At 43.2% G+C, this 24713-nt stretch overlaps 1 protein-coding gene across 7 annotated transcripts in view; it reads right to left on the reverse strand.

Moving 5' to 3' along the window:
• Positions 1-24713, reverse strand: part of GIT2 (GIT ArfGAP 2) — an 88430-nt gene that overhangs the window by 11793 nt on the left and 51924 nt on the right. For 5 of the 7 annotated variants that reach the window (XM_088467882.1, XM_088467881.1, XM_088467883.1 and 2 more), the window contains exons 15-18: positions 20669-20917; positions 17176-17265; positions 13485-13564; positions 8415-8603 (exon numbers count right to left, since the gene is read on the reverse strand). In XM_088467882.1, the coding sequence (XP_088324008.1) occupies positions 8415-8603; positions 13485-13564; positions 17176-17265; positions 20669-20917 (608 nt within the window). The remainder of the gene's footprint in view (positions 1-8414; positions 8604-13484; positions 13565-17175; positions 17266-20668; positions 20918-24713) is intronic. The other 2 variants (XM_088467880.1, XM_088467878.1) reach the window with 1 other exon arrangement.

Genomic DNA, 24713 nt, shown 5'->3' on the forward strand with positions numbered 1-24713 from the left:
TGTCCTTGACCCGTACACAGGCAGCTTGTGATTGTAACGGGACGCCATCAGGTCCAGCTCTGGCAGCCCCCACTTGTCCACGAGTAGTTGGAATACCTCTGGATGAAGCGACCATTCCCCGGGATGCACATCGTAACGGCTGAGGAAGTCTGCCTCCCAATTGAGGACTCCTGGGATGAAAACTGCCGAGAGAGCTGGAAGATAGCGCTCCGCCCAAGCCAGGACGCGGGACACCTCCGACATCGCAGCTCGACTGCGAGTCCCTCCCTGGTGATTGATGTACGCCACCGTGGTGGCGTTGTCTGACTGCACCTGAACGGCCCTTCCGTGAAGAGCGGTGCCGGACGACTGCAGGGCTCTGTATACTGCCCGCAGTTTCAGGATGTTGATGGGAAGAATCGCTTCCTCCGCCGACCAACGACCCTGAAGTGACAAGGAGCCTGTCACCGCCCCCCAACCCCGGAGACTGGCATCTGTCGTGAGCAGAACCCATTCCGGGATCCAAAAGGGGCGCCCCTCCAGGAGATGCGCTGTCTGCAGCCACCAGGCTAGGGACAGACGCACCTCCGAGGACAACACCAGCATCTGAGAGTGGATCCTGTGTGGCAATCCGTTCCATTCTGAAAGAATCAGCCCCTGCAGGGGCCTGGAATGGAACTGGGCAAACTCCACCATGTCGAATGCCGACACCATGGACCCCAAAACTCTCATCGCTGAGTGCACCGACACTCTGCCACTGCTCAGACAACTGTGAATCCGCAGCTGTAAGGAGGAGACCTTCTCTGGAGTCAGAAAAATCCGTTGCTGACGAGAGTCCAGCAGGGCCCCCAAATGAACCATCCGTTGTGATGGGATGAGGGAGGATTTCTTCCAGTTGATCAACCAGCCGTGCGCCTGTAGACAAGCGACCGTCAGGTGGAGATGCTGGATCAGTACCTCCGGGGAGCTTGCCAGCAAGAGGAGGTCGTCTAGATACGGTAGCAACCGTATCCCCTGGCTCCGAAGGTGAGCCGCCATGACCGCCATCACCTTGGTAAATACCCTTGGTGCCGTGGAGAGACCAAAGGGTAGAGCCCTGAATTGGTAGTGGTTGTGGAGAATAGCAAACCGCAGAAACCGTTGGTGCGATGTTGCTATAGGCACATGGAGGTAGGCGTCCTGGATATCCAGGGAGACCATATAATCCCCCGGTTCCATCGCCAGTATGATGGAACGCAAAGTTTCCATCCTGAATTTGGGAACCCTGAGAAACCTGTTCAGGGACTTCAAATTGAGGATGGGGCAATGAGAGCCATTGGGTTTCTGCACCAGAAACAGCGTAGAGTAATACCCCATCCCACGTTGAGACTGTGGTACGGGTATAATGACCCCCGCCGTCAGCAAGGCCTCTATGGCTTCCTGAACCTGCAAGGCCTTGGTTTTGTCCTGAGAAGGACTTGTGCAAAAAAACTGGCAAGGCGGCCTGTGCCGAAAAGACAGGGCGTACCCCTGGGAGACCACTTCTCGCACCCAGGCATCCGTGGTGGTATTGTGCCAGCACTGGGCGAATTGAAGAAGTCGGCCTCCCACTCTGGGGTCCCCCAGAGGGAGGCCCGTCCCATCACGCAGAAGGCTTATCTTCTGGCTTGGAAGAAGGGCGCCTAGCACTCCAGGCTTGCTTCTTTGGCTTTGAGGCGGTCTTGGGTGCGGACTGCCTCGGGAAGGACTGACCCTTTGCCTTGCCCTGAACCCGAAAGGAACGAAACGCCGAGCTCCGGACCTTAGCAGGTGTAGTAGCTGAAGGGAGGAAGGCTGACTTGGATTTTGCCAGGGTATCTACTATTTTGTCCAGGTCCGGACCAAATAGTAATTCCCCATTAAAAGGTAAGGCCTCCAAGCCTTTCTTTGAATCCGCGTCTGCTCTCCAAGACCGCAACCACAAGGATCTACGAGCAGACACTGCTGCCGCCGAAACCCTAGAGGTCAACAGGCTAGCATCCAAAGATGCTTCTCCAATGTAGGAGGCGGCATCTCTCATCTGTCCTAACAACGCCCTCTGGACGTCCGGAGATTCATCCGTAAACGTGTCCTCCAAGGCGTTGGCCCACCCCTCAATGGCCTTGGCCACCCAGGAGATGGCCATGGACGGCCGGGCTACAGCCCCTGAGAGAGAATAAATAGACTTTAGACAAGTCTCCACCTTCCTGTCCGTAGGATCCTTCAGCGAGGATATAGACGGCAATGGCAAAGTAGCACTCCTGATGAGGCGTGTTACATGGGAATCGACTGCAGGCGGAGTTTCCCATTTCTTACAATGCGCTTCCGGGAATGGATAATTGGACGCCAAGCGTTTCTGTGGCAGGAAACGCTTACTGGGCGTCTGCCAGGCCACCGCCATGTGATCAGTCAACTGATCAGACAAGGGGAACGCTGTAGAAGTAACCTTAGCTTTTTTAAAACTAGGATACCTTGACTTGGGAGCGGGTGCCTCATCCTCAATCAGAAGAATAGCCCGCACCGCCTTAACCAGAGCCCGCACATTGATGGAAGACTTAGTGTCTTACCTCCTGGACTGAGGCATCTGAGGCTGAGTCATCCTGTACCTCACCATCATCCGAGAACCCCTCAGAATTCGAAAGACGCGCAGCCTGTGCCATGACTGAGCGTTTAGACGCCCTGGAGGGCACGTCACTGCGCAACATCGACTGAAAAGCCGAAGATGCTGCCGCCAAATCTTGGACAGTGTGGGAAAGCGCATCCACCCAGGGTGGAGGAGCTGTCACAGGAGCCTGAAACGGCACCACAGCCGGCTGTGCCACAGGGGTGGACTGAATATACATTGGCAACCCCGCATAGGGACCAACAGGCTGAGACCCCGGGGGAGTCTGCAATAATTGTGGGACACCCGGGGAATGGGGGATGGCAGGCTGGGGCAACGCCCTAGTAGGGGCGGCAGTCGGGACCGACAGACGGTCCGCGATGGACAACAGCACCTGGGAAAACATCGCCCATGGTGGCTCCTGCGAAATGGGAGGTTTAGACGTACCAGAGACAGCCTGGCACCGTCCGCACAGGCCGTCCTGTGACAAATCCTCCCTATCCACTCCTGCAGAACAGCGCCTGCAGGAGAACAATGCTGGAGCCCCGGAGTGCTCAATCTCCTCCTCAGACATGACTTAGGAAGAAAACGTGCGCACTCACCAGTGTGCTGAACAACAGCCCACAATATGGCACCGTGTAGCACACAACTGTATGTGACGGACCTCACAAATACGTGATCTATATAGGTGAGGTCAGTAGAAACACCCTTCCCCCGCACACCTGTAGGGCTTGTAGGAGAAGGAAAGGGATAGGTACAGGCTGACAGTAAGTAGAAAAAAGACGCAGACAGGCAGCACTAGCAAAAGTCACATACCATGCAGGAAGATATACTCACTGCACCTTTCCACTACAATCAACCTCCCAGATTCAGTGTCTGGGAGGGCTATAGCGCTGTGTACACTGTCCTTGCCGGGGGAGAGGTACACAGGGGGACCGGTCCGCGTGCTCCCTGAGAGTATCCACGCTGCCAGTAAGAAAATGGCCGCTGGAGACCTCAGAGGAGGAGTGGCCCGAGTAGCTGCAGCTCAGCAACGCCAGACTCCGAGCTGAAAGGCGCGCTAAGCTGAGGGGAGGAGCCGCTGACAGGGAAGGCTTCCTCCCCTGGCTAGCATATTTAACCCCCAAGGTTGCGGCATCCCGCTTGCCGCTTAATTACCCTGGTGGTCTAGTGGTCTGGCGGGGTATGCCTCCGATGGAGGGGGGGCCCGCCGCCACCGCTAGCGCCCCCGGTCTGTCCCCTAGACCGGGGGCATGGGACTGCATATGAAAGGCATTACCCGCGCACCGCCGCTAATCAGCGGTGCGCGGCTTACCTGATCTCCCCGGCGTCTTCCGGCAGCAGTCCCGGGGGAAGCCAGAGTCCGGCTAGTACAGACTCTGGCTTCCCCCGCCGCGATCCCCAGTTCAGTGCTGGCGTCGCAGCGCCAGCAGGGAGAAGGAGCGGCAGCGTGGGCGTCTTACAGACAGCCCAGCGCTGCCGCTCTGGAGAAAAAAACTAATGTAAAAATAAATTTAACCTAGTTAAATAAAAAGCTTTAGGGGGCTGCTCCTGCAGCCCCCCCCCCGCAGGGTGACCCGACTCCGGCCGGGCACCATCTTAAACTGAGGTGCCTGTGGCTCGGGGGCGGGGTATAGGGGAGGTTGGACCCAAGTGCATCCTGGGAGCAGCTAAAAGCTTTAACTCCGTGGTGCCCGAGGATCCAGGATCCAGCTATACCCCAAGGTCGCCCTGTGGACCCCTATGGACCCTGAAGTAGAAATGTATGTTATCCAGGTGATAACATACTTGATAAACAACAATTTAAGGAGCGCACGTTATTTGCAGTTGGACAGGCACTTTGTGGATCAAGCAATCAAAAAATCTGCTAGGAACTAGTGCACAGATAATAGCCCCGAGGTATTTCAGTGATATTACTGCTTCCTAAAGAACTGAATCGCTGCAATCAAACATTGGTTCACCCACAGAATAGTTGTCCCAATTAAACTGTACGCTTACTACAAGAAATATGTGAATAATAACCAGCACATTGGTTGCTTATTTTGCAAGAGACAAGAAAAAAAGGAAAAAATGTCCCATATACTTTAACTGGCAGAATATTGAAATAATCCAAATAGCTGAATGCTAACCTGCAATTTGTACCACAGAAGTAGAATCAGTGTGAATGACCGAGTTGGCAGTTTCACATTCATAAGAACCAAACCACTTCACTTTCCTGATACAACACAAATTTCAATCCTCTGTTGATTAAGTTAAGGCCCCCATACATAAGAAATTGATTTATTGATTGATTGCAGCAATCGTGCAATTTGCAATCGATTGAAAAAGGGAAAGATTTTTATACACAATCGATTGCAAATTGCACGATTGCTGCAATCAATCTCTGATGTATGGGGGCCTTTAGAGGTGATGTTCTCCTTAAATGGTCAATTATGAATAAACATATCACGATTCGTTAGCTACAATCTTTGAACCTAAAAATAAATCATCTATATACATGTTTGGCTCTGCAGTTTAATAGTGGGACATCTGATAACTGCACACTCCAAAACTAAAATAAGTGTCTGTCCAGCTTATGTGCAATATTTCAATTTTTAAGACTTACAGTAATAACAATTATTAGATCTCTACATCCCCAACAGTATTATATAATCATCAGAGTGCTAATGTACTAACTAAATCATTTCCTCATTAGCACAAGATTCCGGGGTGATGAGCCCTTCTCTAGAAGGCAGACATTTTCATTAATGTAGGACTGATGGATATTACAAGATTTGAGTTTCTATGAATGAACTAGGTTTCTCCATAGCACAGTGTATTATAAGTGGCGCCACATAAATGTGCATGTGCAGAAAGCAATATACCGGCTGGCACACAAGTATACAGATGTGTCCTTACACATCTTTGCTGCAGTCACGCCTAGTCTTCTGCCACTCTGCTAGTGTCGGGCATCTTTTTTCCGAAAACGTGTCTACGTTGCAATACAATGAGACTGGGATGGACCAGCAGGCTGTGCTAATTAACTTGATATGTGACATACAGTCAGGTGCATAAATAATGGGACATTGACAGAATTTTCATATTTTGGCCTCTATTCACCACCACAATGGCTTTGAAATGAAACAAACAAGATGTGCTTTAACTGCAGACTTTCAGATTTAATTTGAGGGTAATTACATCCAAATCAGGTGAGCGGTGTAGGAATTACAACGGTTTCTATATGTGCCTCCCACTTTTTAAGGGGCCAAAAGTAATGGGACAAACTAAACAATCCTAAATCTAACTTTCACTTTTTAATACTTTGTTGCAAATCCTTTGCAGGCAATTACAACCTGAAGTCTGGAACGCATAGACATCACCAGACGCTGGGTTACATCCCTGGTGATGCTCTGCCAGGCCTCTACTGCAAATGTCTTCAGTTCCTGCTTGTTGTTGGGGCATTTTCCCTTCAGTTTTGTCTTCATCAAGTGAAATGCATGCTCAATCGGATTCAGGTCAGGGGATTGAATTGGCCATTGCATAACATTCCACTTTTTAGCCTTAAAAAACTCTTTGGTTGCTTTTGCAGTATGCTTTGGGTCATTTTCTATCTGCACTGTGAAGCGCCATCCAATGAGTTCTGAAGCATTTGACTGAATATGAGCATATAATATTGCCCGAAACACTTCAGAATTCATTCTGCTGCTTTTGTCAGCAGTCACATCATCAATAAATACAAGGGAACCAGTTCCATTGGCAGCCATACATGCCCACGCCATGACACTACCACCACCATGCTTCACTGATGAGATGGTACATTTTGGATCATGAGCAGTTCCTTTCCTTCTTCCATACTCTTCTCTTCCCATCACTCTGGTACAAGTTGATCTTTGTCTCATCTGTCCATAGGATGTTGTTCCAGAACTGTAATGGCTTTTTTAGATGTTGTTTGGCAAACTCTAATCTGGTCTTCCTGTTTTTGAGGCTCACCAATGGTTTGCATCTTGTGGTGAACCCTCTATATTCACTCTTGTGAAGTCTTCTCTTGATTGTTGACTTTGACACATATACACCTACCTCCTGGAGAGTGTTCTTGATTTGGCCAACTGTTGTGAAGGGGTTTTTCTTCACCAGGGAAATAATTCTTCTGTCATCCACCACAGTTGTTTTCCATGGTCTTCCTGGTCTTTTGGTGTTGCTGAGCTCTCCAATGCGTTCTTTCTTTTTAAGAATGTTCCATGCAGTTGATTTGGCCACACCTAATGTTTTTGCTATCTCTCTAATGGTTTTGTTTTGATTTTTCAGCCCAATGATGGCTTGCTTTACTGATAGGGACAGCTCTTTGGATCTCATATTGAGAGTCGACAGCAACTGATTCCAAATGCAAATGTCACACCTAGAATCAACTCCAGACCTTTTACCTGTCCATGAAATAGCTTTTGAATTGATAGTCCCATTACTTTTGGCCTCTTAAAAAGTGGGAGGCACATACAGAAACCGTTGTAATTCCTACACTGTTCACCTGATTTGGATGTAATTACCCTCAAATTAAATCTGAAAGTCTGCAGTTAAAACACATCTTGTTTGTTTCATTTCAAAGCCATTGTGGTGGTGAATAGAGGCCAAAATATGAAAATTCTGTCAATGTCCCAATATTTATGCACCTGACTGTATGTCTGTTTGCGATCGAGTCTCTGAATCTGTATAAAAAGTGATACAATGTAGCGGCCGCAGCTTTTTTCATTCCAAGTTCCGCTGTGGTTTATATACAGACTCAGGTGCACACAGATATACAAGTGTCGCATATCAAATTAATAATCAGAGTCTCATGGTGCTTCCTAGTCGCATCACATTGTGACTTAAGGCCCCCATACATCAGCAATTGATTGCAGCAATCGTGCAAATTTGCAATCGATTGCTGCAAATCTTTCCCTTTTTCAATTGATTGCAGAATTGCCACAATCGATTGAAAAAGGGAAAGATTTTTATACACAATCGATTGCAAATTGCTGCAATCAATTGCTGATGTATGGGGGCCTTAAGACACATTCTGAAAAAGACGATGCCCGACACTAGCAGAGTTGCACGGTGCCTGGATGCCAGGCAAGTAGCGCTGCGTGTCGTATTGAGGCTAGATTTATAAGGACACATATGTATATGTTCAGTTGGCCACAGATGCTGCAATAGTAAATATAATATGAAAAAAAAAAAATGTTTGGTTGAAATATATTGATTATTGGCATGAAGGAAAATTTGGTCAGAAAATGTATTATGGCATGTGGGAAGCCAGAATGGATTTAAACACTGGATCTAAAAGATGGAAAGTCAGATATTGTCTTATTTCACTATGCGTGCCCACCTCAAAGAGAAACTTTTTTTGTTATACTAAATCTATAGTAGAATCAATATAATTTATGAATGAAAAGATTATGAAATATTGTATACAGGTAACTGACATGTGATATACAGTATTGTGTTCAAAGGTACACCAAAATCATTGGAAAGATGCCTGTTCCACGAAGCAATCAATATTACATAAAGCAGTCCAAGACTGCGTCCCCTTATGGTAAGCAACAATTCCATTCTACGGGAAGTAGTTAGTTTGTTGATTTAATAGCACCATGACAACACTGCTGTAATGCTATTTATGGCATCGTAACAGTGTTGGCATGATAACTTTAAACATGATTGTAAAGCATCATGTTTAGACTTATGTTGATATGGTTACAATGCTTTAAATAGCATTACAGCAGTGTTGTCACGGTCCCGTCAACATCACAATTATCATGCTGTCGGCATCATGTCGACAAAATATACGTGTCTCCAGTCTACTCTTTCGATGTCCTTTCCCATTTACCTGTCCTGTTTGTTTTCTTGTGCTGCCCTCAGGAGCTCCTGGATGTTTTTGGTAATCTGTTCCGTTTTGCGTATGACATCCTCCGTGCTGGGGAGTGTGGTGCTTACATCTACATCTGGATTTTCCAATTCAGGAATGGAACCTTCCTTGTGCCACTGCATACTTCTCTGCCTCACTTTACTACTTAAACTGCATAGAAAGAAAAGGCTATAAATAGGTCTCCATTCTATAAAGTCAAGTATGTGGGTGAATCACAGTATTATAGACATAAGGAAAAACTTTGCCAAGGACATGTCCAATAACGCTCACTTCATCACTTTAAGGGCTAGTTTGGCAAGCTGCTTTTATTTTTATTATAATTTTAGGTATATAATTTATTACTGTGCTAAGAGTATATGACATACTTTCATGTAATTTTGCAGCTTCTCATCCATTTTTAAACACAATTGTTACAAATCATTAAAGAACACATTCTATGCATTTTAAGCTTTATAAAAATAAATAAATAAAGGGGTTTGTGTGAACAAGCCCTATTGTGTACATTCCCGTTAGGATAGATATAAAGTTGCTTGTGGAACAGAGTAGTGACCAATAAATAACATCAGTATGGTCAGTCTGCAGTCCATGGGTGAGAATGCCAATCTTAATAAATTTCCTCTCCGTATGCAGGTGGCCCGGCCACATGGGTGATTACTGGTCACAGTACAGTGCATCCGGAAAGTATTCACAGCGCTTCACTTTTTCCACATTTTGTTATGTTACAGCCTTATACCAAAATGGAATAAATATAATTTTTGTCATCAAAATTCTACACACAATACCCCATAATGACAACGTGTAAACTTTTTTTTGAGATTTTGCAAACTTAATTAAACAACTACTAAGAAATCACATGTACATAAGTATTCACAGCCTTTGCTCAATACTTTGTTGACGTACCTTTGGCAGCAATTACAGCCTCAAGTATTTTTGAATATGATACCACAAGCTTGGCACACCTACTGTATCTTTGGGCAGTTTTGCCCATTCCTCTTTGCAGCACCACTCAAGCTCCATCAGGTTGGATGGGAAACGTTGATGCACAGCCATTTTCAGATCTCTCCAGAGATGTTCAATTGGATTCAAGTTTGGGCTCTGGCTGGGCCACTAAAGGACATTTACAGAGTTGTCCTGAAGCCACTCCTTTGATATCTTGGCTGTGTGCTTAGGGTCATTGTCATGCTGAAAGATGAACAGTCGCCCCAGTCTGAGGTCAAGAGCGCTTTGGAGCAGGTTTTCATCAAGGATGTCTCTGTACATTGCTGCATTCATCTTTCCCTCTATCCTGACTAGTCTCCCAGTTCCTGCCTCTGAAAAACATCCCCACAGCATGATGCTGTCACCACCATGCTTCACTGTAAGGATGGTATTGGCCTGGTGACGAGAGGTGCCTTATTTCCTCCAAACATAACGCCTTGCATTCACGCCAAAGAGTCCGATCTTTGTCGCGTCAGACCAGAATTTTGTTTCTCATGGTCTGAGAGTCCTTCAGGTGCATTTTGGCAAACTCCAGGCGGGCTGTCATGTGCTTTTTACTAAGGAGTGGCTTCCGTCTGGCCAATCTACCATACAGGCCTGATTGCTGGATTGCTGCAGAGATGGTTGTCCTTCTGGAAGGTTCTCCTCTCTCCACAGAGGAATGCTGTAGCTCTGAGAGTGACCATCGGGTTCTTGGTCATCTCCCTGACAAGGGCCCTTTTCCCCTGATCGCTCAGTTTAGATGGCCGGCTAACTAGGAACCTAGAGTCCTGGTGGTTCCGAACTTCTTCCATTTACGGATGATGGAGGCCACTGTGTTCATTGGGACCTTCAAAGCTGCAGATATTATTCTGTACCCTTCCCCAGATTTGTGCCTCAAGACAATCCTGTCGCGGAGGTCTACAGACAATTCCTTGGACTTCATTCTTGGTTTGTGCTCTGACATGCACTGTCAAGTGTGGGACCTTATATAGACTAGGGGTGTGCACCGGCCACTTTTCGTGTTTTGGTTTTGGATCTGGATCTTTCTTCGTGTTTTGGATCTGGATTGGTTTTGCCAAAACCACCCTTCCGTGTTTTGGGTTCTGGGTTTTGTGTTTTGGATCTGTATTTTTTTGAAAAAAAGCATAAAAACAGCTAAAATCACAGAATTTGTAGGTTTTTCTGATCCTATGCTATTATTAACCTCAATAACCTTAATTTCCACTCATTTCCAGTCTATTCTGAACACCTCACAATAGTGTTTTTATGTCCAAAAGGTTGCACCGAGGTAGCTGGATGACTATGCTAAGCGACACGAGTGGGCGGCACAAACACGTGACCCATCTAGGCGTGAAACTGCAGTGGCAGACAGGATGGCATTGAAAAACTAGGCCCCAAACTGTACATAATGCAAAGAAAAAAAAGAGGTGCAAGATGGAATTGTCCTTGGGCCCTCCCACCCACCCTTATGTTGTATAAACAGGACATGCACACTTTAACAAACCAATCATTTCAGCGCCAGGGTCTGCCACACAACTGTGGCTGAAATGATTGGTTCGTTTGGGCCCCCACAAAACAAGCTGGCAATTAATCTGTCCCTGCACAAACTGGCTCTACGGAGTCAAGATGTCATCCTCAGCCACCGATTCCTCACCCTCTTCAGTGTGTACATCCTCATCCTCACAGAGTATTAATTCGTCCCCGCTGGAACCACAGGTCCCTCTGTACGTTCTGGAGGCTGGTCTCCCTGGAAGAGTTGATAATTCATTTTTATGAACATCATCTTCTCCACATTTTGTGGAAGCAACCTCCTACGCCTTTCGCTGACAAGGTTCCCGGCTGCACTAAACACTCTTTCGGAGTACACACTGGAGGGGAGGCAACTCAGGTAAAATAGAGCCAGTTTGTACAGGGACCTCCAAATTGCTTCTTTTTCCTGCCAGTACAGGTACGGACTGTCTGACATGCCTACTTGGATGCTGTCACCGATGTACTCCTTTAACAGACAGACGCATGCTTGTCGCTGCTGCTTTGAGGATGCAAGTGCGGCTACAGCCCACACAATTCACAAAGACAGAAAAAAGAAGAATATTTTTATTGTTTGTGTAGCACACTTTGAGGGTGTCACCACCCTTTAACAGACAGACGCACGCTTGTAGCTGCTGCTTTAAGGATGCAGGTGCGGCTACAGCCCACACAATTCACAAAGACAGAAAAAAAAATAACAATATTTTAATTGTTTGTGTAGCACACTTTGAGGGTGTCACCACCCTTTAACAGACAGACGCACGCTTGTCGCTGCTGCTTTGAGGATGCAGGTGGAATCTAGACGGGATTTGGAACCGGGGACATACTACCTCCATCAATTGTCTAAATCCCACTGCACTAATGGCGGATACCGGACGCACGTCTAACACCAACATAGCAGTCAAGGCCTCAGTTATACGTTTTGCTTCAGGATGACTGCTGTCGTACTTCATCCTCATCGCTAGGGACTGTTGGAGGGTCAATTGTTTAGTAAAAGTAGTGATGTTCCTACTTCCTCTCTGGGATGATGAACAACTCCCAGCAGCAGCAATAGCACTAGGAGGAAGTGGTTCTTGATCTTTCCCTATTTTATTTTTATCGGAGAAAGTTTGGTCCTCCATTTATGTTATATTGATATATACGTGCGGCTAAAGCGCACACAAACACAGAAAATATTTTTTTATTTTTGCTGGAGAGTAGTACACTTTGTGGGTTACACCACCCTTTAAGAAATGAGCCAGCCGGCTCTTTACTTATGGGACACAGGCGCACGCTTGGCGCTGCTCCTTTGTTGATGCACGTGCAGCCACAGTGCACACAAGTCACAAACACAGAAAATATATTTTTTTTTTGGTTTGGACTGGAGTGTACTTTGGGGGTTACAGCACCCTTTAACGGTCAAGCCAGCCGGCCCTTTAATTATGACACAGGCGCACGCTTGGCACTACTTTGTTGATGCACGTGCGGCTACTGCGCACACAATTCACAAAAAATATTTTTTTAGCACCCCCTGGACAACACTACAGCACCCCCTTTAGGACTGAGACACTGCACAGGACTTTGGAGTGGACACAGCCCCTATGGAGAACTGACTGCACAACACAGTCCAGCCAGCCCCTATGGACTTTGAAGTAGTGGACACAGCCCCTATTAACAACAGCAGCACAGCACAACACAGCCAGCCCCTATGGACTTTGAAGTAGTGGACACAGCCCCTATTAACAACAGCAGCACAGCACAACACAGCCAGCCCCTATGGACTTTGAAGTAGTGAACAACAGCAGCACAGCGCAGCACAGCACAACACTACTCTGCACTACACTACACAGCCCAGCCAGCCCTAACTCCCACCCTCCCTCTTCACTGTCCACAGCCGAGTGAGAAAATGGCGCCGACGCGGTTACCTTATATAGGTTCCAAAACCCGCGAGACTCGGAAGGCGGGATGATGACGTTTTGCCTCGATTTCAGATCCGAGTCAGGCGGGAAAAGTCGAGCCTGACTCGGATCTGCCTCGGATCGGGGGGGCTCGGATTTCAGAAATCCGAACCTGCTCACCCCTAATATAGACAGGTGTATGCCTTTCAAAATCATATCCAATCAACTGAATTTACCACAGGTGGACTCCAATTAAGCTGTAGGAACATTTCAAGGATGATCAGTGGAAACAGGATGCACCTGAGCTCAATTTTGTGCTTCATGGCAAAGGCTGTGAATACTTATGTATATGTGATTTCTTAGTTTTTCTTTTTTTTTTTTCTAATTAAATTTGCAATAATCTCAAAAAAAACTTTTTACACATGGTCATTATGGGGTATTGTGTGTAGAATTTTGAGGACAAAAATTAATTTATTCCATTTTGGAATAATGCTGCAACATAACAAAATGTGGAAAAAGTGAAGTGCTGTGAATACTTTCCGGATGCACTGTATATCTGTTGCTGGAGATGACAATTTCCATAGTAATATTACACATATACCAGTAACAGCACAATGTGAACCAATAAGAGGACATCAGTTCACTTTCACAAAGTCACACAATTTACCTTGTTTCGAGGTTGGCTTCATGAAAGGTATTATCGTAGTCACTTTCTGGTACACTGCTCTGCTTCTCTACTTTTGACCCCTAGAGTGAGTGAGCAGACCCATCTTTATATGTGTACACATTTCTACTGTCTTTGAAAAAAAAAAAACTTGTTTAAAGAGGAAAAAAATAGAGATTAAAAAAAAATATATTCAGCAAGAAGAAAAAAAACTTTCATATGTATTTTACACAAAATACGATCCATGAGAGGCACAAATGAGTTTGGCCAATATATATTGCTTAATTTACATAAAAATAGATCACCCCTTAAGCTCTACAATACCAGTTATGCAGAGCCAAGCTCAGCCGTATGCTATGAAAGTCTTGGCAGCAGAACATGTTGTTGGCTTCTTGGTAGACGTGGCTGTTCACAAGATGCAGACAAGTCTAATAGGAAGAATATATACATTACACTATTTTCTCATATGCAGTTCAGCAAATGATGGTCCCCTTTCAAATGTGAAGTTATCCTAAATGACTCCATTTCACTTACCCCACAGGAGCTTCAGTTGTGAACAGTACAGTACCTGAGATATCCTTTTAGTGAATTTCTCAATACAAACAATTTGAAAGTTCATTAACTGTGAGCCCATCCTAAAGCTGCTCATACTGTATGTGCAATGACACACAATTTGGCCATTTTAGTTTGCGACAAGATAGGAAACGCTGGCTGGGCAAAAATGTGGTTTGGTGAAGATTGTGGTCTGACAGTGTGACCCCATAGGATAGAGTCAGAAGGCTGGTTGTATCCAGCTGGGCAGTACATTGCCTGTTAATTTGAACATCATCAATTTTGGCCAACTTCTATAAGCAGCTGAGGTGTATATTGTATTAAGACTGTGGCATATACATTACCTGCATATTACATGTCTGTACACTGAGAAATATACACAAAGCCATCATTTCCCAGTTTATAATGCTATCTTACAAAATTTCTCCTCCAAAAACAATATTTTCAAGGCCAGCACCAGCATCATGAAAAACAAGCTATTGCTGGGAATCTTCAGTTCAGCTTCCTATTGGATAAAATTGCATTACATGTTTATCTCTATATGTAGGAAATCTCAAATAGATCCACTGTAGTGTTACCAGTATAGTCTCATTAAACCAAAAACACAGCTTGGTGTCATATCTCAGTGCAATGGAGATTAGGAACACAGGGCCTGATTCAGCAAGGAGCGCAGATGCGAATGCAATAGCGATTAAGCACGCAGTCTCACTGCGAAAGTATGCTAATCCACTGCGATCGCAATGCAATCTCAGCACAACATAAGATCGCCCACTTTACCTTACACATATCTGTAATGTTTAGCAGGACTGCAAAACCATCGGTACAATCTAGGACCATCGCAGCCTCACGGACACTTGCGCAAGCTCTGACCTTACTCAGAAATTGCTAACGACATTGCACGCTATGAGTGCTCAGGCTGCGTATGGCATCGCAGTGGATACTTTATGCACACCCATGCAACGGTGCTCAAACGCACTGGCACACCTGCTTCTCGCCTACCACCCCCCCACATTACCACCCACAAACGGCACTTCCTGTGATCACTCTGCAATGGGTCTGTGTAATCCCTATTGCAGTGGCCGGCTCGCGCACACGCACTGTGTTGCATACACAGTACGCAACAATTGGCCGATTGCGTGCGTTCCTTGCCGAATCATGCCTACAGACTGATGATCTAATTACATGGTTGAAAATCACAGAAGAGAGCTAGAAAAAAAAATTGCAGATGGTCATATACAAGTCAATCAGCTGAAGATGGACAGTCCCTGGTGTAATATTCCCACTTCTCCACATGAATTGTAGTTGCCAAATGAGCTATTCAATAAGCTACATAAAAGAATTAATGTAATAAAAACCCCAAAACATTTCATTCTTGTGCGACTGGTAAAGAAACGTCACGTCACACACGGTCCTTTCATATAGAATCCGGCTAAACATTCTCGGCCTGATTCAGTCACACAAAAGTCTGTTTCGCGGACAGAACTTTTCGCACTGCGCACGCCACCGAGCATATGAGAGGTTCAGAGCGGTATATCTCCACCTGTAGCTAAATAGGTGTATTTAGGCATCTGCACGTAGGGCTAAGTGCTCTGAGGGCAGGCAGATGGAATTCTGGGCTTTTCAGGGTTTATTGTACACTCATATCCATCTGTTGTTAGACAGATCTCTTGCACAAAGTATAGGGCGGATGCAGATGGTGCGGCCGACTTGCATGCAACTCTCAATCAGGCTCTCCGCGCGCACATTATGGGAGACTATTTCTCTAACCGGACAAAATAAATGGTTAAAAATCTCCAGAAAAACGTGGAACACAATTGTCGATGGTAATTGAAAGCCAGATTTATAAAAAAAAAAAAGCAAATATTTCATTGACTTATGGTGGGTACACACTACACGATATGCTCCCTGAGCGATATCGTGTAGTGTTGTCCCCGGCAGGCTGTGCTCAATGTCGTTCATGACATTGAGCACAGCCGCTGAACGATATCATTAACGATATCGTTCAGCGCCGGGCTCTCTCCCCCATTCCCTGACATGCAGCAACCTGACGAGATCGTCAGGTTGGCCTGCATGTCAGCCCGATGAACGATAATGACGAACGACCCGCAGGAACGCGCGTCGTCGTTATCGTTCATCTTTTTGGGGTTAAAAATGGACGATAAAGTGGACGACTGAACAATAACGATATCGTTATCGTTCAGTCGTCCACTTTATCGCCCAGTGTGTACGCACCTTTAGACTTGTACAACATCTTGTTTTTCTGAAACAGACCAGTTCTGGGAACCGCTCAGACTATTCTGCTGTATATTAGATGTGGCAGTTGAACCTAAGTGATACATTTACCAACACTGTACAGACACTGGGCAGCTCATATATGTAATGCAAGTCAGTGATCACAGTGGGGCCACGACAAGAGTCAATGAACAGGAAAAGTAATGCTAATATAGGAGTTCCAGGAAAGGCATGGCTTTACTAAACCAACTAGTGAGCCTTCTCTCCACATTAATAAACATTTCCCAGAACCTGGAGGGAACCTAGTTATATTCACACTGACAGTAGTAACAGCTATTAGATATGTGGGAAGGCTAATGTGTATCTGTCCCAAGCATATCTTAATGGGAAAAAAAATAAAAGCAAACTGACTACATACAATAATATGAGAAACTATTAAGTCAGCATAAAAACAAAGTGCAGTTTAGAAGGAGAACATTGAGTCGGCATGCTATTTATTTATTTTTAATTATAAATGGCATTATTCCACCCAGATCTGTTACATTGTGGACAACGACAAGGTTTATCCATCAGCATCTCCACTCAATTGGATCCCAGAACTGCTGCGGCCCAGCTCCAGCTAGAAATTCTCATCACAGAAGAAATGAACAGTAATGTGTTTAAAACAGTAAAGTGCATGAGTGCAGACAAGACGTACTGTAGTGAAAATTGGTTATATAGAGCTTCGTGCTGGTAGCATTACATGGCTGTAAAGTGTAGATGGGTAAAGGTGGACGAGGTTACAATGAGGATTTGATGCTTCATGCAGAGAAAAAAAGTACTGTTAGCAATTATGGCAATAGCAGCGAGATGTGGGGCTCTCAGGGAGAAGGGTCTCCAGTGAGCAGAGCTGACTTAGAAGGTACTTAACCCTTCGTGTGCCTTCATCTCTGGACCAGGAAAGCGTGGAGGGGAATGAAGGCAGGGATGAAGAGGAGGTCACATATGCACTCCTCCCGATCTGAAGGGAAAAAGAAAAACACTCGAGATACCCAAACAAAAATAAACTAAGGCAGACAAAACACTCGTAAGGATGGTGGCATGAACACTTGGTAAACGAGACGGATGTAAATAAAATGTTGCTTACTCGGATATTAAAGTATTATACTGAATTAGGTTGTCATTTTCTGTTTTTCAACAGAGTTCACTCAATTCTAGAAAGCAAACATTTTTTTGTTTTGTTGTTAAACCAAAAAGGTTAAATTATATTTTTATAAACAGACCTATCCGTTAAATAAAAAATAATGATTGGTTGATTACACAGTGGTGGGGTCTACTTTTGTCAGATAGATTGTGTATTATATATATGAATTATCTCAGATTATAGGTAAGCAAAGGGGAAATTTTCCATCCAAATCACAAAATACTAACGATAAGAGAAATCAATGTTCCAATATATGAATGAACAAACAGGGTTTGGTGGTGTTCCCAAGGTAAAAATAACTAACTATTGAAATGGGTGGGGTTGGGGGATCTTACTAAAATATGTACCAATGTGGGGCACACGTTGATACATATGATGTGTTAATAAAAGCTACGTAAATAAATATTATTATAATAATTATATTATTTACTATTTTCCTCCCAGCGGTATGCTCCCTCATCTGGGTCACATCTCTTCCCTGCAATATCTGATAGCAGAGGAAACCTATCACAAAGTCTGCTCTTAATGTTTTTTCTTTTCTTTCTGCCAGCACTGATTCCCGGCATACACACACTCATCTGCCGTTCATTTATTTATCAAACTGCTGGAAAGCAGAAGTGCTTGAAGTTATTATAGTGCTGCACTTACCTCCTCCGCCACCTATCACACATAGCAAAGCATACATTTACAAGCATATTGCAACACACTGATGGTTATGTAATTCATTCCGCAATACCAGCATTATAATATTAATGGACTCTGTTATGGTAAATACAAATTCCATGTGTTCGCTTGGTGGAACGCTTACTAAACATCCTATATGACACCAAATAAATGGATGTTTTATATGGTTCTGATCAATTGCTTATAAGATTGAAGGTGGGATCCCCCGGGGCTATTCAATTACCACAGCTAATTGAATTCACCCCTCTGTCTTTGAAGGTTGTTTTTATATGAGACAATCCATGCCAATTTATGATAAAGTATTTGATGACATTTGTTTATGCTTAAATTAGATCATGTATGTTAATTTATGACAGCGTTTCATATTGTGTCGTTTTTTTCTTTTTTCTTTAAAGGTTATGCCCATGTAATTAAAGAATTCTCTAATGTGGAAATCCTGTATAGACAAGACGTTATTACCATTAAATATTCTATTGGTGTATACCCTAATCTACATTAGATTATTATTAGATTGATCCTGGGCAATAATACAGTATTTGATTCATGATTACAAACCAGGATCTGATAATTTCACCATAGACAAATTGTTTTCACAATACATTTTTACTAAGATATCCATTTATTATTGTATACAGAACCGTCCACAGCTATTTCGGTCTTAACCGTCGTCAGGGGTTTGCAGAAAAAACTTTTCTGCAAACACCTGACGACGGTTAAGACCGAAATAGCTGTCAGCTTATGCCAGATATGTATGATATGCTGATGATGTTCTTATTATTTGTACCAGTGCTACTATGATCTACACAATTGGATTAAATTATTGGTGATCTTAAAGGACTGAGTGCTGGCCTCATCTCCACTCTGCAAGTGGACAGTTCTGTATATTGATTACATTGGCCTGGCACCCAATATATAGATTACTTGGTGTTGTGCGTTTTTTTGTGCCTGCTTATTTATTATTGTATATATTTTTGTGTTTGGGACTAGAGTGACACTAGGCAAAAAGGTACATGAGATTACTGTATTTTTAAAGGCCCCCCCATACATCAGAGTCAATTGTGTAAAGAAAAAAAAAATCTGCAATGTATGGGGTTGACAGATCGCAGATTCTGACCAAAAAAAGTGTTTGGAATTGGTGAATCAGTTGTCCAACATGTTGGATATCACAGACCAATCCGGGCTGTAGATTGCTAGTGTATGGGAACAATTTGTAGAACGTTACTAATAAAATGACGAGCCTTTCAAGATCTGTCTTTCCTGAAAATGATCTGCAAAACACTAAACAATATCTGTAATGTATGGGTGCATATCTGTGGATAGGGAATCTTTACACTTGGAGGGGGGGGGGGGGGTGAATCACAGAATGTGTAAATTACCTTTTTGTAATTCCTGATGTACTGTCCCTTTAGATGTGGTAATAAAAGCTACATTTTTATTTATTTCATATATGTATCAACATGTGCCCCTGAAAGAGTTGACTATTTTTTTTCAATAATCTCAGATTATGCCAGAGAACAAATGATCAAATCTACATTTATCAAAACATGTTTCATGCTAACTCACTCCCAGAGATCTGTGGGAAAGGAGATTGCTAGCTCTGCCGCACTAATTTACATTCTACATTAGTCAGCCACAACCCTATTGCCTACTTTGGATTTACTGTTAAATCATATGGTGGCGTGAAGTGTGGAAGAAAAAAAGACGGTGCAAACTACAGAAAACTCTAAGGAGGTCAAACAAGTTTAACATCAAACATGCTTTAGCCACATGGGTTTCTTGATTTTCCTTTTCCCTAGCCCTTATGAACTGCAAGTACACCTTAAAAAGAAAATAGGTTATCCCTACAGCCTGTATACAGTATGTACTGTATGTACTGTAGTTAGTACTTTGGATTGTACCCAGGGAAGCAGAATGATCAACATTTTTAACAGTTGTAGAAGGAATGATTGGGTTTTGGTGTAGTGTTGCAAAAAGAAGGCTTCACATACAGTACCTAATTTTTTTCAATGACATGATCTCAAAATATATACAATACAAAAACATTACCCCAATTCATGAATCAGTTTTACTTTAATTAGTTATACCAACTAGATGGCAATTCAAGTACACATAACGTTAATGAAACTTTACTGGGAAAAAAAAACAGTAACTAGACATCCTGAGGTCAACAAGTTTTAGGAAACTGTTACAAAATTGTTTACACCATACTTTTAGACGTTGATAAAAATCATCCAGTAATTAAAAAGGAGGTGCAATAAAAAAAAAAAAATTAAAAAACAAAAACCTCAATCTACCTATGAGACATTTTACACACAGTACATGGTTGTAGAATATGCCTATGCACCAAAAGCTTACCATAATTATTCGTGAATTGGTTAGGTCATTCCTTCCTTAATAAAAACAGCAAATATACAGTTTAAAAACTAAATAAATAATAATTAAAAAAAAAATCCAAACAACCGATTACAGACATTTCTAATTTCACTGCAACAGAGGCGCTAAGCATGCACAGAACAGGGTAAGCACTATTACTTACATGTGGCGGAAAAGGCTGCAGTCTTGTAATACTTTCTTCTGGATAGGTGATTTCTCCCATTGGGAGGTAGGGTTTCTGGGCAGATCCCGTCTCATACATAGACATGGGTCTACTGCCTCGTCCCGAAGGCCGCCTCTTTAGTGAAGGTGGGTTGGCAAGGTCGGTATATTCTGACCCAGCTGGGACCTGATATAGATTAGTTGTGGCCTGTCTCCTGAGGCTGGAGTTCTCACACTGCAGTGTTTGGAGCTGAAAGAAAGTTTCGTAGTGGGACTTTGCACTTTGCTTTGATATAGGGTTGCATGGCACTTGAGGATGGGGATAACATGTAACCAGCTCTTTCAGTAACTAATTTAAAATACATCATGCACATTAGTATTCTAGAACTTTTTGTTCAAAAAGTAAAATGCACTTCTATGCTAAAATAAGATGTTTCACTGTATATCACTGACTAGGGAAATGGGTTCCAAACAAAAGGTTGACAATGATTTGGTGGACACCAGTTCGACAGGTACAAAGGTCGAAATGGAAATGGTCGACACAAGTTTTTATTTTTTATTTTGAGGGTTAGGCACTTACAGGAGGGACGGTTAGGGTTAGGCACTTACCCCGACAGTTAGGGTTAGGCACCAAGGGGAGGGTTAGGCACTTACCCCGACAGTTAGGGTTAGGCACCAAGGGGAGAAGATTAGGTTTATAAAACAAAAATGTGTCAACCATTTCCACGTTGACCAAATTATTGTTGACCTTTTGTATCAAACCCTGTGAAATAAACATAAACCTCTTAATTTAACTAAAACTAAAAGTTCAACTTTTTACATATCAGTCAGGTCACTATTCAGTTTTGGTTGGTTAAGCAAGCACACCTCAAAACAATGCCTGCTAAACATCAAACTGCATCCTATTTAGAGACTGCCTTGGAGATATGGTGCAGCTAAAATGCTGTATAACGCGGAGAACAGTGACAACGCTAACAAAACATAAATGAAGCAGATATGCAAAGCAGCAACAGCGAATCCAGTGTACAAACGTAAAGAAATGATCTCCAACTATAATCAAGAAAAACAGATAAATACAAGTTTTTATTACATTTTTACAGTTTGTACATAAAAAAATGTCACAATAGAACCATTATTTACATGGATATAAAAATAACAGCTCTATTCCATAATTCAATGGAAGATCCACCATTAATATATTTGGACTGTATAGTGGTAGTAAAGTATTAAACTAAAACACAGCTTTTCCACTATAAGTCAACACATGCTGAAAGCTAAAGGTGCTTATATAGAGCACTTGAAAAACCTCATAAGCAGCAAAAAGTTAATTCTAAAGCAGCATATGATGAAAACTGTTACAACAGCAAAAATGTAGGTTAAAACAAAAGGAATGCAGGGATCAGATCCATTCATTTCAAGGCATCAAGTGATGGTTGTGACTGGACATGTACAAAATGTCTAGATACTGCAAGTACAACAGTGATTAACAAATGAACCTGAGTCACTGTGTCACAGAGGATAACATATCTACCGAGGTCTTGAAGTCATTCCAATCATAGCATGGAAAATATGATGCCAAATGAGTACGTACTGTCCATTTGTCTCTTTGAGGGTTGAAGCATCAAATTATTGCCCAATCAAACTTGGTATACCACCACAGGAAATGGAAATAACTGTGACAAGCATGCAGATAAAATTGTGGACTGATCAGTAAATCACTATACACAGTCTTTTGCTTTTCTCTTTATATTGAGAATGGGGCTAGATGTTTTGGCATTTCTTCTTCCATCCAAATTAAAGTGACATTTGATAAGCTTTGCCACTATTAACTCCTTTGTTAAGGGTAGGGAGAAGCAGTCTTTATTATCCCATATAGAACCACCATTTATTAATTAGAAATGACCCATCCATGGGGGAATATTCTGACAGCAGAAATAGCGCTTCCTCTTCTTCAATTAGCCTCTTTTCCCAGTAACTGTGAAAGATTAAATATAGATCATGCTACTAATACCACCAAGGAGACTCGCTGAGTGTCAACTCTCTAATTAAATACATCACAGTATTCAGTCATTTTTGTTTTATCATTAATGCGCTCAAGGGCTGGCCAGAGTCCCACCAAGTCCCTCAAAAGACAAAGCGGCTCCTGAAATAAGGGTATCCGGTCTAAAGATCTACAGTAAAAAGGTAGACAATGTCTTGATAGACACCAGATGTTAGACATGTAATAGGTCGACAGGGACAAAAGGTCAACAGAAACAAAAAGGTCGACATGTAAGAACGTTGACATGGTCAAAAGCTTGACATGTAAATGGTTGACACACAGTTATTGTTTTTTGTTAGGGTTAGGCAGTTACCGGAGGGTTAAGGTTAGGCACTACCCCCATGGTTAGGGTTAGGCACCAGGAGGGAGGATTAGGGCTAGGCACTAGAAGGGACAGTTGGGGTCAAGCACCTACCCCAACGGTATGGCACCAGGAGGGAGGGTTAGGGTGAAGATTAGGGTTAGAAAAAAAAATCAAAAAAAGTGTCGACTATTTTCATGTCTAACATATGCATGTCGACCTTCTTACATATTGACTTTAAGTGTGTTGACCTATTGCCTGTCTAACATCTGGTGTCTATCTAGACACTGTCTACCTTTTTACTGTAGATCTTTCAATCCATAACCGAAATAAGCTGGTCTAGTAGGAGCAATGCAAACCTGCACTCTGCTGCCTCTCCTCCAGCACATAACCAGCACTACGCACCAGTAAAACCCAAAAAGCAGGATATGCAGGAGAGGCGCGGCACTGGAGAGAGACCGCTCCCACATACTAATAACGTGGTCAGTGATGAGGGCTTTCTACAGTGACGTCAACTCTCACAATGTTCTGTACTTGTCTACACAGCCAGAAGTAACCAGGCCCCTGGAGAAGAGGACTTTGGCCCAATTTAGATATTATGCAATTCGCATACAAGGAACATTTATTTTAGAAGCCCCCCTAGAGAAACAGTGCGGAGAGGGAGATCTTTATTTTTAAAGTTGTTCAATCACCGCTCTTCACAACAAATAAAAATCCTATGTGAGTGGCAATAGGCCATGTTTAAACGCTTCATATTCCCAAAAACCGCCATAGAATTATCTTTGAAATCCATACATAAAACATTTGTTGCAAAATAATATATATATATATATATATATACATACATACATACATACACACACACACACATACATACACACACACAGTCAGGTCCATAAATATTGGGACATTGACTGAATTTTCATATTTTGGCCTCTATTCACCACCACAATGGTTTTGAAATGAAACAAACAAGATGTGCTTTAACTGCAGACTTTCAGATTTAATTTGAGGGTAATTACATCCAAATCAGGTGAACGGTGTAGGAATTACAATGGTTTCAATATGTGCCTCTCACTTTTTAAGGGGCCAAAAGTAATGGGACTATCAACTCAAAAGCTATTTAATGGACAGGTGTGGGCTATTCCCTCGTTATTTCAGTATCAATTAAGAAGGTAAAAGGTCTGGAGTTGATCCTAGGTGTGACATTTGCATTTGGAATCAGTTGATGTCGACTCTCAATATGAGATCCAGAGAGCTGTCACTATCAGTGAAGCAAGCCATCATTAGGCTGAAAAATCAAAACAAACCCATCAGAGAGATAGCAAAAACATTAGGTGTGGCCAAATCAACTGTTTGGAACATTCTTAAAAAGAAAGAACGCACCGGAGAGCTCAGCAACACCAAAAGACCCGGAAGACCACGGAAAACAACTGTGGTCTATGACAGAAGAATTATTTCCCTGGTGAAGAAAAACCCCTTCACAACAGTTGGCCAAATCAAGGACACTCTCCAGGAGGTAGATGTATATGTGTCAAAGTCAACAATCAAGAGAAGACTTCACAAGAGTGAATATAGAGGGTTCGCCACAAGATGCAAACCATTGGTGAGCCACAAAAACAGGAAGACCAGATTAAAGTTTGCCAAACAAAATCTCAAAAAGCCATTACAGTTCTGGAACAACATCCTATGGACAGATGAGAC

The sequence above is a fragment of the Taudactylus pleione genome, unplaced genomic scaffold (assembly GCF_031769625.1).
Source record: "Taudactylus pleione unplaced genomic scaffold, aTauple2 ptg000078l, whole genome shotgun sequence".
In the NCBI taxonomy this organism is placed as follows: domain Eukaryota; kingdom Metazoa; phylum Chordata; class Amphibia; order Anura; family Myobatrachidae; genus Taudactylus; species Taudactylus pleione.